The following is a 17,940-nucleotide window of genomic DNA, read 5'->3' as shown; positions in this document are numbered from 1 at the left end:
ACATGAGAAACCCTGAGCACCAGCTCAGCAGCCAAACCCCAGGGAGTCAGAGAGTGACCAAGAACTTTCCCTTGACTACGGGACTCACAGCACCCACTGAGCAACCAGCAGAGGCCTCTCCTACCAAGAGGCATGAGAGATTCACCCTGCACACCTCCAGGAAAGACAGTTTCCTCTGGGACACCCAGGTCCTGAATGTCCATTCTTGGAAGCTGCAGCCAAGCTAGACACGATTAGAGAAAGGAAGGGTCCCTCTCACCAGGAAACACACAGCTCACACACAGCACAATGGGGCATCACTGTGACAGGGACCTGGTGCAGCTCCAGCCTCCTGCACTGCAAGGGAGAGCCAGATGGGGATGTAAGAGGGCAAAGGGCGTGAATGTGTACCCCGACCCAGGGCCATGTGGACGGCAGGAGGCTGAGGCCCAGGACTGTCCTTGCCCAACCTGCAGGGTATGTGTGTCACTGTGTGGGTCTGTGTGTGTCTCTTCTGTGTGTGTGTGTGTCTGCACAAAGTGTGTGTTGAGGTTTGGTGAAAGAATCACTGCTGAAAAGGGCAGAGGCCTCCACAATCCCCGGGGACCTGAAACACAGACAAAAGGAAAACAGAAGGAGGGACAAGGAGGCAGGACTGAGAGAGGAGGGGACAGAGAGGTGTCCTGGGCCTGACCCCACCCATGAGCCTGGGAATTGCTGCTGCCCCGGGAAGAGGCTCAGCGCAGAAGGAGGAAGGACAGCACAGCTGACAGCCGTGCTCAGGAAGTTTCTGGATCCTAGGCTCATCTCCACAGAGGAGAACACACAGGCAGCAGAGACCATGGGGCCCCTCTCAGCCCCTCCCTGCACACAGCACATCAAATGGAAGGGGCTCCTGCTCACAGGTGAGGAGAGAACTTCTTGGGAGTGGACAGGAGGAGGAAGCAGAGTGACTGGATGGGGTCTCCTGGAGAGGATGGGGTTCTAAAAAATGAAAGAAGCCAGCACTTTGGGAGGCTGAGGTGGCTGGATCATGAGATCAGGAGTTCAAGGTCAGTCTGGCCAACACAGTGTAGCCCTGTCTCTACTAAAAATACAAAAAATTAACCAGGTATTGTCGTGTGCTCCCGTAATTCCAGCTACTCAGGAGGCTGTGGCAGGAGAATCACGTGAACCCAGGAGGCAGAAGTTGCAGCGTGCCGAGATAGTGCCACTGCATGCCAGCCTGGGCGACAGTACGAGACTCCGTCTCAAAAAAAAAAGAAAAAAGAGAAAAAAGAAATAAAAGGAAAGAAGGGTCTGTTGGAGCCTGGATAGGGGAAAATACACCAGAGAGGGACAGGGGTCAAAACAGGAAAGTCACATTGAACTGGAATTGGTAAGAGGTAGGAAAATCTTAAGTGTTCTGTTTTCCTGATTAATCATCAGGGGCCACCACATTTTGAAAAATGATAATAATAACTATATCAGATGACACTTCAAATAAAAATATAAGCAGGACATGAAACACTGTCCTCAGCAAAAAACCTCAACAATTGGGGGAGAAAAAACAACACCAAGGGTGTGCAGGGCCCTGAGAACTCTCACATCTACAGGAGTCTGCAGCCTGTTCCAGGCACTGGGACGCAACCAAGATCACAAAAGTCCCTGTCCTCACAGAGCTCACGCTGTCATGGGGAGGAAGACAGACATACAAAGAGATCTAGAATGTGAGGTCAGCTGTTAACAAGAACCCTTTAGGGAGCAGAGCAGGGAAAGGTCAGAAAGGGAAGACCCGGGGTCTCTGAAGGAGGTGTCAGGAAAGAAGTCTAAGGATACCCTGATGTGAGCAGGACCTGACGGGGTCATGCGGAACCCTGGGGAAGAGGATTCCAAACAGAAAAATGCCAAGGTCAGAAGTGGTGAAGGAATGGGGGTCATGCTGTTGACCTTGACCTAGTAGGACAGTAGGACACACACACATACACACACAAAAACACACATGCCCCTTTTGTGTGTGTGTGTTTGTGTGTGTGTATGTGTCTTCAAGGCTGAGGATTGAAGAGACCTCCTCAGGTCCCAGGGCCCCATCTTTTCTCCCCAATACATAGGTCTCAATATTGACTGGTGCTCTCTCCACCTCCTAGCATCACTTTTAAACTTCTGGAACTCGCCCACCACTGCCCAAGTTACGATTGAAGCCCAGCCACCAAAAGTTTCCGAGGGGAAGGATGTTCTTCTACTTGTCCACAATTTGCCCCAGAATCTTACTGGCTACATCTGGTACAAAGGGCAAATAAGGGACCTCTACCATTACATTACATCATATGTAGTAGACGGTCAAATAATTATATATGGGCCTGCATATAGTGGACGAGAAACAGTATATTCCAATGCATCCCTGCTGATCCAGAATGTCACCCGGGAGGACGCAGGATCCTACACCTTACACATCACAAAGCGAGGTGATGGGACTAGAGGAATAACTGGAAATTTCACCTTCACCTTATACCGTAAGTGATTCCACATGATCCCTGGGTGTTGGGGGACAGGGGTCATTTCTACTTCACACACACAGGATTGTCAGGCCTAGACTGTGCCTGTGTCCCTCTCTGCATTATGTCCCATGCTGGGGTTTGGGCATTTAGTGCAGGACCCACACACAGGAGACAAATTTCAACAGATCAGAATTTCTTTCCCACATCCAGACCCTGCAGACACTTGCTGCAGAGGAAGGACAGTCTGATGGGGGGACTCAGCAGGAGGAGATCAGTCTCAGCCAAGCACCTCATGCCCTCTTCATGAATTTGACCCTGAGAAAGACCCTGGAGAATTGAGTAGGGCTTGGCCTGAGGGTCCCCCTGAGATACTCTCAGAGAAGCTCAGCCCTAGAAACCTCAACCTCCAAACGCTGTCCCTAAATCCTTGCTCCAGATAAAGCTGAGGAGCCTGTGCCAGGGCTGGGTTGTGGCTTCATGGGCAGGGCTTACTGGGACCAAGGATTTACCAGCTGTCTGAGGACTGTGTCTCCTGGAGCTGTTCACCAGCCAGGGCTCAGCCCTCAGAGCCTCATCTGGGCAATGGTGTAGAGGACAGAGGTCAAAACAGGAGAGGCAGAGTGGAGAGGACAGAAAGACAAGCTTTGTAGGCCATCAGCCAACTCCCTTAGGAGGCTTAGGAGAGTCCATAGGAAGTCTAATGTCCCCAGAAGCAGAAACAGAAGAGAGAAGATGTACCTGGTAGCAGCTTGTCCACAGGGATCTGATGTAATGGTGCTTTCTCATGGAAGCAAATTAATAATAAATGCTGTTTGTGTGAAACCTCCACTGTGCCAAGCATTAGGTCAAGTGACGGTGAATACTTTAACATTTATTCACAGATAGCATGAAAAGCCACAGTCCATTTGCCATTTAACTTATTTGATTGAGAGAAAACTGAGGCACAGGAAGGCACTGTCACTGAACCAGAGTCACACCAACACAAAGGGGAGATCAGGGTCACATGAGGTCTGTCTGCAGCCACAGGCCCATCCTCTCCTCCACCAGAAGCGAGGGCTTACTGGGTCCCAAGGACCCCTTGTCATTTATTGGCTCAAATCCTCTCTTCTTAGGCATCCAAACCTCAGAGGGGTGAGAGCAAATGGTCAACTGATTAGTCTGTACTCCAGAACTAAATCACCTGCTTCAACCATCAGAGTCAGTGCAAAAAACATGTCCAGGCCTCCCCCTCAGATCTTAACCCCCATCACTGAACCTGAAATCCTGTGTTTCCCAAAGTGTCCATGTCACTGTCATGAGAAGATCAAGGAGAGGACCTTGTTTTCTTTCCCCCCTCACACCCTACACCAGCACAGGCCCAGCCAGAGACACACACTCAGGAGCTCTCACATAACAAATGAAGGAATGGAATGAAGAAATGAATGATCCAAAACCTCTTTAGAGACTGGATCTTGGATGCAGAATCCTAGGAGGTTCTAGCCACACCTGTCCCTTGTCCTTCAGAGGCTGACACCCATGTTTCATACCCCCACTACCTCTTGCCCCTAAAGCAACCCCACCTCATGTAACTCTGAAGCACTTTGGCCACTGGAAGGTTCTTGGGGCTCCTTGGTCCTGGACTGTGGAACTGGGGGCACCTGGTCCCTGGGGTCTCTGAAGTCAGTGTCTCCCTCACTGCTCACTGCCATGGTGTCTCTGCCTCTCTCTGCTTCTCTGTGTCCCTCATCTCCCTCCCACTTCATTCTGACTGGCAAGCCCTGTCCTGCACAGCTTCTTCCTCCACCCCTAGGCCTTCCCCAGACACTCCCTCTAACTAGGCCGGCTGTTCTGTTCCCTTCCTGCTAACACTGTGGCCTAGCCAACCTCCCAGGAAATAGGAAAGGCACAGAAATCACCTGGAGTTGCCACTCCTGCCAGGCTTCATCTCGAGCCAATGTCCCCAGGTCACTAAGAGAATGAGCTTCCACTGTACTCCCATCCATGGCTCTTTCCCTTTGTGAGGCTGACCTGTGGACAAGACAATGGGACAGGGATAGGCAGTTCCTCCAACCACTCTTATAATTGTCAGACAAGTTCTTCTGGCCTCCTGCACAAAAAAAAAAAAAAAAAAAAAAAAAAAAATTATTGAAATGGTGATTTGTATTAAAGAAAGATTTTAATGACTCCAAGTCTGCCAAACAGGAGGACGGAGGTTTATTATTACTCAAATCAGCCTCCCCAGTGGAGCAGGGATTAGAGATTTTCAAGGATAGTCTCAGGGGCACAGGACTAAAAAATTAGTTCTGCTGATTGTTTGGTGATGGAATCATGCGGGCGGAGGGAAATGATCAGTTTGTGCTTGAATCCGCCTCTAGGTAGGGACCACATGACTGGCTGAGCCATTAGTCATAGGTATGGATGAGGTCAGCCAGTTGCCAGAATGCAAAAGAATGAGAAACATCTCAAAAGACCAATCTCACCTTCTACAATAGTGATGTTATCTATAGGATCAATTAGTTACAAATTTTGTAAACTCTGGCCAAATGACATTGGAGCAGTCAGGGATTATAGAAACTGTGCCAACATTTTTGCAGAATTCAGTTCCCTCCTATAATCTTAATCTCATGGTCTTTCACTAGTTTTACAAAGGCCGTCCCTGGGCAAAGTAAGGGTGTTAGTTTTATGGAGGAACTATTATCATTCTTGCTTCAAAGTTAAACCATAAACTAAATTCCTCCCAAGGTTAGCCTGGCCTATGCCCAGGAATAAGTGAGGACAGCCAGCCTGAGACTAGATGCCAGATGGAGTCAGCCATGCTAGTTTGCTGTCACTGTTGTAATCTCTGCACTGACTCGCCAGGGTGTCAGAGGCTGGACAGGCCTGCAGACCCCCAAGCCCATGGGCTCATATCACCCATTTCACTCGTGACTCCATCCTCAACCTGCTATGGAGCTCACATTCTCTGGTCACTTCCTAGAGACTTCTGGCTTCCGGTCAGGCATATAACAAGCTTGGAATTTGTCAGTCAGTTCCAACACTAAGTAAAAAAGCTAAGGAATCCCTAGCTTGAGGATGTGTCAATAGAAATTTCCAAAACTGAAACAGGAAAGTTCAAAAAGAGTGGGGAAAAAAAGTGGAACGACTTATTCAACTTCATATTTAATATTTTGTTTTGACAATAGCAATTTTTAAATTATGTAGTTGTGGGACAAATACAAATGCTGTAACGTACACATAATAGGAATACTGGTGGTTTTGAGGACCAGTTGGAGGTGACCAGGTGGGTGCTATCTGATGGTTTTACTGCCTGTGCCACACACAAGTGTTTCCTCATGATGATGTCATTTTCATAAGTTGGAGTTCTTCTTGTGGGGAGACACACGAGCCATTGGCATCTCACTTAGACTCTTCCAATTTCACACAAACTTAAACTCTAGTGGTGTTTCCTGAGCTTAGGAGAAAATGAAGAAAGCATTTCACATAACTGTTTTGGGGTCCTCCCCATTTTTCCTAACTCTGCACAGAAATTAGAAGCATGAAGTTCCATGGAATACTATGCAGCCATAAAAAATGATGAGTTCATATCCTTTGTAGGGACATGGATGAAATTGGAAACCATCATTCTCAGTAAACTATTGCAAGAACAAAAAACCAAACACCGCATATTCTCACTCATAGGTGGGAATTGAACAATGAGATCACATGGACACAGGAAGGGGAATATCATACTCTGGGGACTGTGGTGGGGAGGGGGTATGGGGGAGGGATAGCATTGGGAGATATACCTAATGCTAGATGACGAGTTAGTGGGTGCAGCGCACCAGCATGGCACATGTATACATATGTAACTAACCTGCACAATGTGCACATGTACCCTAAAACTTAAAGTATAATAAAAAAAAAAAGAAGCAGGAAGTTCTTTCTATATTTACTAACATAACACACATCACTTCTTTTAATTTGGCATCCTTCCTCACTTTATGTAATTGATGCACTGACCAGTTCTGTCCTTTTAACGGGACTCTCTCTACTTAAGGAGCTGCTAATTTCAAATCACCTTTGGCATCTTTCTTTGAGCATAATGTGATCCTGCTGGAATTCACAGCACACCTAAACCTTATGTTGGTCTCAAGAGAAATACTACTACCAGCAATTGATCTTAGATGTTTAGACCATCGGTAAAAATTTCCACTTATGAAAACATTTTAATGTTTCCTCCAAATTTTTTTTTTGTTACTAGAGTCAGAACATAACATGACGTCTAATCTCCTGACAACTTTTTATGGGATAATTACACTATTAAATATGGAGCATCCCAAATCCAGAAATCCACAATCTGAAATGCTCCAAAACTCAACCCTTCTGACCACTGATGTGATGCTAAAAAGAAGTGCTCACTGGCGCATTTTGGATTTTAAATTTTTCAGATTTGGGATGCTAAACCAGTACATATACGGCAAATATTCCAAAATAAAAAAAATTAGAAATCCAAAACACTTTGTTTTAAGCTTTCTGCATAAGGAGCACTTTATCTGAATGAACTATAGGCATGCGGCTGTACAGGAGATCTCTAGAACCTCCTCATCCTGCATAACTGAAACCACACACCCACGGAACAATGCCCTATTCCCCTGATCCCAGCTCCTGGAAACTACTATTCTACTCTCTGATTCACCCTGGAATCCACTGATATGAGGTACATAGGGTAGTCAAACTCAGAAACAGAGTAGAATATCTAATGAGAGAAAGTGTCTGCAAGACTTCTTCCCAAATACTGGTCTAATATCCACCAAACACATATGGTCCATGAGGGCCAGACTTCCATCATCAGTTCATGTTTACCCTTTCCACCAGTCAGTTTCGCATTTGCGAACATCCACATGTATTTCTAGAAAGATCCACATGGTCCTCACCTGCCCTCTACAGGGGGAAGGGAGCATTGTGGACCCAGAACAGGGCACATGGTCTTGTTCGGAAGCTATCAGCTCTTGCCTGTCCCCTTCACTCTTTGTAGGTCATTCCTTGGACTCTGCTCTATCTTTAGAGGTCACTGGCTCAAGTCAGTCACTATGAGACACCTGGGAAAACTGCCCCACCTTGTGGCTCCACTGCCTGATGACTGAACTGACCTCCAGGCTTGACTCTGGTCTCCCCTGTGTTATTTATGCTGAAGTACCCAGTCCCAGGCCAGGCTTTCCAGTACCCAAAGGGTTTAAGGACAATGGGAAGTTCCATCATTCATCTCTAGGATGTCCTTGGCAAGGGAAGCTGAAGAGAAAACATACCTCGGGGGCAAAGTAAGACTGAAACTAAGAAGATTCCAGCACTGCATGCTCCAAGTCAGGACCACAAGGTGGGCCAGTCAGGCAGTTGGAGATGGAGGGACTCAGAGAGGCACCAGGGGCTGTGACTGCTGGTCCTGTGTCTTTCCATGACCCAACACTGCTGCTCAATTCACACCTGAGAAAGTCTATGCTTCTCCCACATAAAGCAGGCAGCCTCACAATCTCTGAGCCCTCAGATTGCCATGCATCTGTCTTGTAACACACACACCTGCCATGGGCTTTTAAGGACTTGGGTGGGCTGAGAGGGGGAAAATGCCAACTCTGATTGAAAAATGCCTTTGGAGGAATCAAAGGTGCCACACAGGGCAATCTTCTCTCTGTTTTCTGCACAGTGGAGACTCCCAAGCCCTCCATCTCCAGCAGCAACTTAAACCCCAGGGAGGCCATGGAGACTGTGATCTTAACCTGTGATCCTGAGACTCCGGACGCAAGCTACCAGTGGTGGATGAATGGTCAGAGCCTCCCTATGACTCATAGGTTTCAGCTGTCCGAAACCAACAGGACCCTCTTTCTATATGGTGTCACAAAGTATACTGCAGGACCCTATGAATGTGAAATACGGAACTCAGGGAGTGCCAGCCGCAGTGACCCAGTCACCCTGAATCTCCTCCGTGAGTATCTTCTGTTCCTCTGTGAGCCAGACTGCCATCCCAAATACACATGGCCAGAGGCCAGGCCTCTCAGTCCCTCTCAGGTCCAAGTACAGAGACCTTTACCCCTAGGCATCAAAGCTGGCCATGACTTTCTGCCCCAGGCAAACCAGAGTAGGCCTAGGCTTGATCCACAATAGGAGAAAAGAGGCTGCTCCTGTCATGGGAGACTCAGGGTCCACAGCTTGTGATGGGAGAAACAGGTGAATGTCTCAGGCTCCAGATCAGTGAACACAGTGGGGATTTGGCTGGGACTTCAGTGTTGCGGCTTGGCTCACAGGGTCACTGTGGCCCTTCCACAGACCGGGATTTTCCCTTCCCTCTGACAATAGTGCCTGTGACTTTATGCTCTTTGCTCCAGATGGCCTGGATGCCCCTACCATTTCTTCCTCATACACCTATTACCATACAAGGGAAGTCCCCAAGCTCTCCTGCCTCACAGACACTCACCCACTGGCAGAGCATTTTGGCTGATTCATGGGAAGTTCCAGCAATCAGCACAAGTGTTCTTTATCCCTCAAATCACTAAAACATATAGAGGGCTCTACGTCTGTTTCATCCATAACTCAGCCACTGCTGGAACAAATCTCATAATCAAGAGGACCATAGTCCCTGGTAAGTGGATCCCTGAAGCACTGGCAATATGTTTTCCAGTGAAGTCTATCTAGCTATCAGGGAAGAGCCACCTGCCCTCTGCAAAGGGAGAGGGAAAATCAAAACCCCAGGACAGGGAATATGTTTCTGCTCCAAAACCACCAGCTTCTGCCTGTCCCCTTCACTCTTTCTAGATCATTCTTTAGACTATACACTAACAATGAACAATCTGAAAGGAAATTAAGGAAAGAAATTCAATTCACATTAACATCAAAAGGAATAAAATATTTTGGAATAAGTTTAACCAAAAAGGTCAAATGATTATACCTTGAAAACTACAAAACATTGCTGAAAGAAATTAAACATGATATCAATATATGGAAAGACATTTCATTTTCATGGATTGGAGGACTCAATATTGTTAGAAAGACAATACTACCCAAAGTGAGTTGCAGATTCAGTGCAACCCCTCCCAGAATCCCAGTAACATTTTTTGCAGAATTAGAAAACTCCGTCCTAAATCTGACCTGACAGGCTCTTATTAATGACTGCCACAACAGAAACACTGAGAAAAAGATGAAACCATGAAAAGGTGGAAAGTTCTGATTACATAGAAAATAGCAATCAGCCTTTCTCACAACCCAAAGCCTTAAAAAATATATGACTGCAGCATGGCCAGTATGGAATTGACCGAAAACTAATACCAAGCTAGAAATGTGGTGAGAGAAAAAAAAGGGCAAGAATATATTTAGCTTATCACCTCACACTTTTGCCTACTAATCTGATGCTGAAAAGAAATGCTCACTGGAGCATTTTAGATTTTGAATCTTTCAGATTTGGGATGCTAAACCAGTAAGTATACGACAAATATTTCAGAATCAAAAAATGTCAGAAATCCGAAACACTTTTTGTCTTAAGTCTTATGCATAAGAAATACTCAGTCTGTGTGAACTATAGGCATCAAGCTCTACAGCAGATCTTTAGAAACTCCCTACCTTGCATAACTGAAACTGCACACCCATGAACAAGTTCTGATTCTCCCCACTCCCAGCTCCTGGTAACCAGCAGTCTCTTCTCATATTCACTCTGGAATCCACTTACATGAGGTCCCTAGAGTAGTCGAACCCAGGGAATCACAGAGTAGACTCTTCAGTGAAAGAAAATATTTGCAAAACTTCTCTCCAAATTTGTCTCATATCCATCAAACACACATGGTCCATGACGACCAGATTTCCAGCAGTTCATTCCCACCCTTTCCACCAGTCAGTTCTGCTTTTGCAAATGTCCACATGTATTTCTGGAAAGACCAACATGGTCCTCACCTGCCCTCTGCAGAAGGAGAGGAAACTTAAAGAACCCAAGACAGGGAACATGGTTCTGCTCCAAAGCCACCAGCTCTTGCCTGTCACCTTCACTCTTTCTAGATCATTCCTTGCACTCTGTTCTATCTTTAGAGGTCACTGGTTCAAGTAAGTCATCATGAAACACCTGCAAAAAATTGCCCCACCTTGTGCCTCCACTGCCTGATGACTGAACTGACCTCCAGGCTTGACTCTGGTCTCCCCTGTGTTATTTCTGCTGAAACATCCAGTCCCAGGCCAGGCTGCTCAGTATCTTCAGGGTTTCAGGACAATGGGAAGTCCCATTATTACTCATCTCTAGAATGTCCTTGGAAATGGAAGCTGCAGAGAAATCACATCTAGGGGGGCAAAGTAGGATGGAATTTGGAAGGGGCCCAGCAGTTGCACATTCCAGGTAAGGAACCCAAGGTGAGCCAGCCAGTCAACTGATTAGGGAGGGACTGGGAGGGGTACAAGGGGCTGTGACTCCCACTGACATGTCTGTCCATGACCCAACACTGCTGCTCAATTGACACTTCAGAAAGTCTGTGCTTTCCTAAGAAGAAGCAGACGGCCTCACAGTCTTTGAGCCCTTAGATCATCATGCATCTGTCTTGTGACACACGCACCAGTTATTGGCTTTCAAGGACTCAGGTGGGCTGAGAGGTGGGAGATGCTAACTCTGATTGAAGGATGCCTGTGGAGGAATCAAAGGTGCCACACAGGACAATCTTCTCTCTGTTATCCACACAGCGAAGCTGCCCAAGCCCTAAATCACCATCAACAACTTAAACCCCAGGGAGAATAAGGATGTCTTAGCCTTCACCTGTGAACCTAAGAGTGAGAACTACACCTACATTTGGTGGCTAAATGGTCAGAGCCTCCCGGTCAGTCCCGGGGTAAAGCGACACATTGAAAACAGGATCCTCATTCTACCTAGTGTCACGAGAAATGAAACAGGACCCTATGAATGTGAAGTACGGGACCGATATGGTGGCATCCGCAGTGACCCAGTCACCCTGAATGTCCTCTGTATCTTTTGTTCCTCTGTGGGCCAGGCCACCAGCTTAAATCCAAATGACCAGGGGCCAGGCCTCTCAGTCTCTCTCCAGTCCAAGTATAGACAACTTTACTTCTGGACATCCAAGCTGGCCATGACTCCCTGCCCTGGGAAAACCTGGGTAGACACAGCCTTAACCAAGAATATAAGGGGAGTGGACGCTCTTGTCATGGGAGACTTGGGGCCCACATCTTGTGGTGGGAGAAACAGGTGAATACTTCAGGGTTCGGCTCAGTGAACATAGAGGGGGTTTTGCTGGGACTTGAGGATGTGTCTTGGCTCAGAGGGTCACTGTGTCCCTTTAAGAGACCAGGAGCATCCCCTTCCCTCAGATGACATCACCTGTGGCTTTATTCTCTTTGCTCCAGATGGTCCAGACCTCCCCAGAATTCACCCTTCATACACCAATTACCGTTCAGGAGAAAACCTCTACTTGTCTTGCTTCGCGGACTCTAACCCACCGGCACAGTATTCTTGGACAATTAATGGGAAGTTTCAGCAATCAGGACAAAATCTCTTTATCCCCCAAATTACTACAAAGCATAGCGGGCTCTATGTTTGCTCTGTTCGTAACTCAGCCACTGGCGAGGAAAGCTCCACATCCTTGACAGTCAAAGTCTCTGGTAAGTGGATCCCAGCATCCTTGGCAGTGGGGTTTTAGGTGGAGTCTATCTGGCTTTCAGAGAAGAGTCAGGAAAACCTTTTTATTCCCAGCCTGTGTCCCATGGGCAAAAGCAAATCCCAAATTCTCCTCCTGAACCCTCCCAATTTGTCTCTACAAACTCTCTTCTCCTTGTTTTTCTGTTTTCTCATGGCTGACCTTGTGTCTGGCCTGAGAAAGGTAGGGAGGGGTCATTATCAGCCCTGAGCCCTATGTGGTAGAAGAGGCTTCACAGAGGGACAAGAAGGAGAGTCCTCAAGATCAAGTTGCTTCTGGATGTCACCAACACATCCCCTTCTGCCACGTCTTTGTTTTCTTGTACCTATTCCATGAGCTACAAGGAACATCTGAGGCTTTGAAACAAGCTCACACTTTTCCCCCAAATGAGAGGAGGAAGCCCCTTGGGTGAGGGAGGAGCAGCTCAGACTCTGCTTCCTGCTCTGCTCCAGGCTCCTCTGGTGACTGGCCCTGCTTGACTCCACCTGGGGTGGGACCAGCATGTGTGGAGAAAGAGCCCTTGTGGCCTGACCTGAATTTCGCTAAATGGAGCTGCCAGTTGAAGCCAAGCCTCCCCCGGGCCAGGCTGCAGGGAAATGAGAAGAGAAGGAGCCTCAGGGCAGACTCCTGAGCCTGGTCCTGGCTCTGAAGTCAGCGGTTGTATGAAGCTGTGGGCACAGTACGTGGGACACAGCATGGAGGACAGTGACTGATGCAGAGCTAGAGAAATAGGGAGATTCACCCCTGGAGCTCTCCATGGCAGGAAAGGGGCAGTGCCAAAAAGTGTGTAATTATAGAGAGGGTAAGACTACCAGACACTTTATATATATCTAATATAAGACTTACCATTAACTATTTCTAAGTGTGCAATTTAGTGTTGTGTAACCATCACACTATCCATTTCCAGAACTTTGTCCTCTTACCATATTAAACCTCTGTACCCAATAAACAGTAACTCTCACTCCTTCTCCCTCGAACCCTTAGCACCCACCATTCTGATTTCTGTCTCTATGTAACTGGCTATTCTAACTATCTTTTATAAATGGAATTATATAATAATTATCCTTTTGTGTCTGGCTTATTTCAGTTAGCATAATATCTTCAAGGTTCATCCATTTTGCACGATGTATTGGAATTTTATTCCTTGTTAAGGTTGAATAACATTTCAATGTATAGACATACCTCATTTGCCTACCCACTTATCTTTCAATGGACTTTTTGGTTGTTTCCATTTTTTCGCTAGTGTGAGTAATGCTTCTCTGAACATCAGTGCACAAATATTTGTTCAAATTTCTTTCAATTCTATGGGGAGTATATCCAGAAGTGGAATTGCTGGATCAAACGGTAATTTATTGTTTAATTTTTTGAGAAACAGCACACCAGTTTTTACAGTGGCTATAACATTTCCCATTCCCATCAGCAATGCACTAGAGCTCCAATTTTTCCATCTGCTTGAAAACACCTGTTGCTTTGTGTTGCTGTCATTGTTGTTGTTTATCAAAGCCATCCTAAAGTGTGTGAGGTGGTGTAGCATTGTGGGTTTGATTTGCATATCTCCAAGTATTCGTGATGCTGAGGAACTTTGCATGGGCTTATTGGATATTTGTATATCTCCCTTGCATAAAACTCTATTTTAATCCTTTGTTCATTTTTTAATTGGGTTTTTGGATGTTTGTTGTTGTTGACTTGTAGCTTTTCATGTATTCTGGAAATTAATTTCTTATCACACACATAATTTGCAAATATTTTTATGATTTCGTGGGTTGCCTTTTTACTTTCTTGATAATGTTCTTCGACATATAAAAGGTTTGATTTTTGTGAAGTCCGATTTATCCATTTTATTTGTTGCCTATGCGTTTGTTGTTACAACCAGGAAATCATTGTGAAATCCAGCATCATGAAGCTTTTCTTCTAAGAGTTGTATAGTTTTTGCTCTTACATTTAGATCTTTGATCTATTATGGGTTGATTTTTGTACATGGTGTTATGTAAAGGTTCTACTCTTCTTGCCCTTGGATATCCAGCTTTCCCAATATCATTTGGTGAGAACACTGTCCCTTCCCCATTGAACGATCTTGGCACACTCGATGAAAATCATTTGGCCATATATGCAAGAATTTCTTTCTGGGCTATTATACTTCATTAATTTCTATGTCCTCCTTTATGCCAGTACCACACTGTATTGATTACTGGGGCTTTGTAGTAAATGCTGAAATCAGGAAGTGTGAGTCCTCCAGCTTCATTCTTCCTCCTCAAAGCTCTGTGTCTATTTAGAGTCATGAGATGCAATATAAATTTTAGGACACATTTTTGTTTTTCTGCAAAAATGTCACTGAGATTCTGATTGATAGGAATTGTATTGAATCCGCCCCTCTCTTTGGGTAGCACTGTCCTCCTAACAATATTGAGTCTTCCAATTCATGAAAACAAAATGTCTTTCAATTTACTGATGTCATCTTTCATTTCTTTCAGCCATATTTTGTAGATTTCAGGTATAATCATTTCACCTCTTTGGTTAAACTTATTCCTAAATATTTTATTCTTTTTGATGTTAATATAAATTGAAATTTTTTCTTAATTTCCCTTCAGACTGTTCATGGTTAGTGTATTGAAATACAACTGATGTTTGAATGTTGATTTTCTATTGTGCAACGTTACTGAATTTATTTATTAATTCTAATAGGTTTGTTCCACCTTTAGGATTTTCTACATATAAGTTCAAGTTATCTATAAACAGAAATAATTTTACTCCTTCCTTCCAATTTGAATGTCTTTTTTTAAATTCTTGCCTAATTTTTCTGACTAGACCTTTCAACACTATGTTGAATAAAAGTGTCAAAAGTGGGCATCCTTGTCTTATTCCTGCTCATAAAGGGAAAGCTTTCAGTCTTTCTCCGTTGAGTATGATGTTACCATTGGGTTTTTCACATATTGCCTTTATGTTGAAGTGGTTTCCTTCCACTCTTACAATGTTTTTCTTATGAAAAAATATTGAATTTCATCAAATGCTTTTATTGATTCAATCTTATTACTGATTATAGTTTTATTCATATTTTTGTGTGTTTCTAGGAGTTTGTCTATTTCATCTAGGTTATCCAATTTATTGGCATACAATTATTTATAGTGCTTTCATAATCATTATTTTATTAGAATTGGTAGTAATCGCTTCATTTTTCTTTCTTTCTTTCTTTTTTTTTTTTTTGTTGAAGAGAGAGAGACAGGCTGTCACTCTGTAGGCCAGCCCAGGATGGAATACAGTTGTGTGAGTATGGCTCACTGCAGGCTCAACCTCCTGGGCTCAAGCAATTCTCCTTCTTCAGCCTCCCAAGATGCTAGGACTACAGGTGCATGTCACCATGCCCAGCTAATTGGTTTTTTATTTTTTTGTACACACAGCGTCTCCCCAGGTTACCAATGCTGGTCCAAACACCTGGTCTCAAGAAATCCTTCTGCTGTGACCTCCCAAAGTGCTAGGATTAAAACATGACCCACCATGCTCAGAGTCCATTTTCATTTCTGATTTGAGTAATTTTAAACTTTTCTCTTTTTTTCTTAGTCAATCTAGTTAATAGTTGTCAATTTTGTTGATTTCATTTTGAAGAATCAACTTTTGGTTTCATTAATTTCATCTATTCTTTTTCCATTCTCCATTTTATTTATGTCCACTCTAATCCTTATTATTTCCCTCATTCTCTGTGCTTGGGTTTAGTTTGTTCTTCTTTCATATCCTGAAGTATTAAAGTAGGTTGTTGACCTGAGATCTTTCTTCTTTTTTAATGTAAGAGTTTACAGTTATAAATTTCTTGCACAAGACTCAACTTCTCTGAACCTCTGATTCCTTACCTGAATATTGCAATGACAGTGCTTTCTTCATACCATTCTTTTAAAGATTTAATGCAGTCAATGAAACAAGATGCCACACACAGAGGAACCAATGTCAGCTACTATATTACTATCATCATCATTAACCTTGAGGTCAAATAGTCCTAGAATGAAATCTCAGATCCACCTGTCACTAGCCATATGACACCAGGAAAGTTTTTACACCACGCTAAGCTTCTGTCTTTTCATTGCCAAAATGGAAATAATGTCTACCTGACAGGGTTATTGTGTGGATTAAATGAGATACAGGGAAGCATTTAGCACAGGGCCTGGCACATAGGAAGTGCCCCTCAACAGTACCTACCTTTTTCCATATATATATATATATGGAAAAAGAGGTAACACATAAAACACTAGGACATGGTTACTGACTGCTTGTGGGAGAGAAAGAAAAAAAGCTAAGGGCAAAGAATCAAGCCTGGTATGTTAGTTTTTACCAACTGAGATGCATCCAAGATGGGATTAGACCTACAAGATAATTTATCAGGGAAGACACCTGTGAGGGAATGTGGGGCAGGCATGAAGGTAGTATGGGAGAACCCGCAGACCACTATGCAGAGCTGATTCCTGTGAAAGAGAAAGAGAAAGAAGTTTTAGGTACCAATGCAGTTCTAAGAGTTTTTGGAAGGCTGATGAGGAATCCTCCAACCAGTCACCCATTAGAGTTAAAGAGAGCCTCAGAGAACTAGGCTTGCTTTCACACCCTTCCTGGGAGCCTGTAGGAAAGAAGCTTTCTGTGCAAAAGAGGTGGTGAATTTGAAATGCACTGACGTGGGCCTTCTGCCAATCAGGTCCCTGCCATGGAGACCTGACAGAGTCTCATTCATGACTGCCACAACAGAAACACCGAGAAAAAGATGCAACCATGAAAAGGTGAAAATGTGGCAAGTTCTAATGACATAGAAAATAGCAATCAGCCTTTCTCACATCTGAAAGCCTTCCAAAATATCTGAGTGCAGTAGAGAATTGACAGAGGACTGATCACCAACCGAGACACGTGGTGAGAGGGAAAAAAACTGCAAGAATATAATCATCTCCCATCAATATTCCAAGAGAAATAATGTAGTCCTTGAAGAAACAATTATAGAGTACCTCATGCTACATGCTTGTTCCTGACGCTCCCCCATGTAAAATAACATCACCTTCATTCCTTCTTTTCTTTTCTTTCCATGACAGCTTCTACAAAAATAGGACTTCTTCCTCTCCTTAATCCAACATAGCAGCCGTGATGTCATTTCTGTATTTCAGGAAGACTGGCAGGTATGATGGCCTTTTCTCTTATCCTGGTTCCTGCAGGGCTGACTGCCATGCTTGGGAGAGGGAAAAGACTTATTTGCCTGTATCTGGGCCTGGATCTCCTCCTTTCTCCACTAAACTCCTGCTTCTCAGCACTAATTCCTGCAGTTCCCTTTCTCCCTGGCCTTTATGCTCCCTGTACCCCACTGTCTTTTAGACATAATTATCTCCAGCCTCTGCTCATTTGTTTCTCAGATTCAAATGAGAAACACAATTTCACATGGTGAAACCCTCTTCATTATTTTTAACATCTCTCAATACTGTAATTCTCTCCATTCCCATAAAGCTCAACCACTTCTCAAAGTATTGCTTGACTTCTTGTCTCCAGACTTTGAAATCTTCCTTGCATATGACTGCCTCATTACCTTTCTAAAATCTAGTTAATTCACTTAATCAAGAATCTCCAGGGGTCTACTCTAGCCTATTTGATAAGTTCACATTTCTTCTATTCACTAAGCCTTCTCACTTCCTTTACCTCTACTTCCTAGTATAAATCCTCCATCCTAATTAGAACTGTCTTCCTACACATCCCTGCCCCTTCACCCATATAGACATAAAATTCTTAGTTCCAATGCTATGTCTAAAAACAGAGTGAAATCCCTTCCACCATCTGCAATGCAGACTTAACCACACCCTTCATCACAAGCAACATGTGACCTCGTGGAGAACAAAGACTTTAGG

General features: G+C 44.4%; 1 protein-coding gene across 1 annotated transcript; it reads left to right on the top strand.

Moving 5' to 3' along the window:
* The first annotated feature begins 759 nt into the window (after nt 1-759).
* On the top strand, nt 760-17,224 carry PSG2 (pregnancy specific beta-1-glycoprotein 2). Its single transcript, XM_063800758.1, is given in 6 exon segments — nt 760-884; nt 2,106-2,471; nt 8,113-8,391; nt 11,118-11,396; nt 11,793-12,047; nt 17,140-17,224. Coding segments are annotated over 6 exon segments (1,287 nt in total). The 5' UTR covers nt 760-820; the 3' UTR covers nt 17,184-17,224.
* Nucleotides 17,225-17,940: the final 716 nt, after the last annotated feature.

The sequence above is a fragment of the Pan troglodytes genome, chromosome 20 (assembly GCF_028858775.2).
Source record: "Pan troglodytes isolate AG18354 chromosome 20, NHGRI_mPanTro3-v2.0_pri, whole genome shotgun sequence".
Lineage (NCBI taxonomy): Eukaryota > Metazoa > Chordata > Mammalia > Primates > Hominidae > Pan > Pan troglodytes.
The sequence above is the reverse complement of the archived record's forward strand: the minus strand, read 5'-3'. Positions and strand labels throughout refer to the sequence as shown.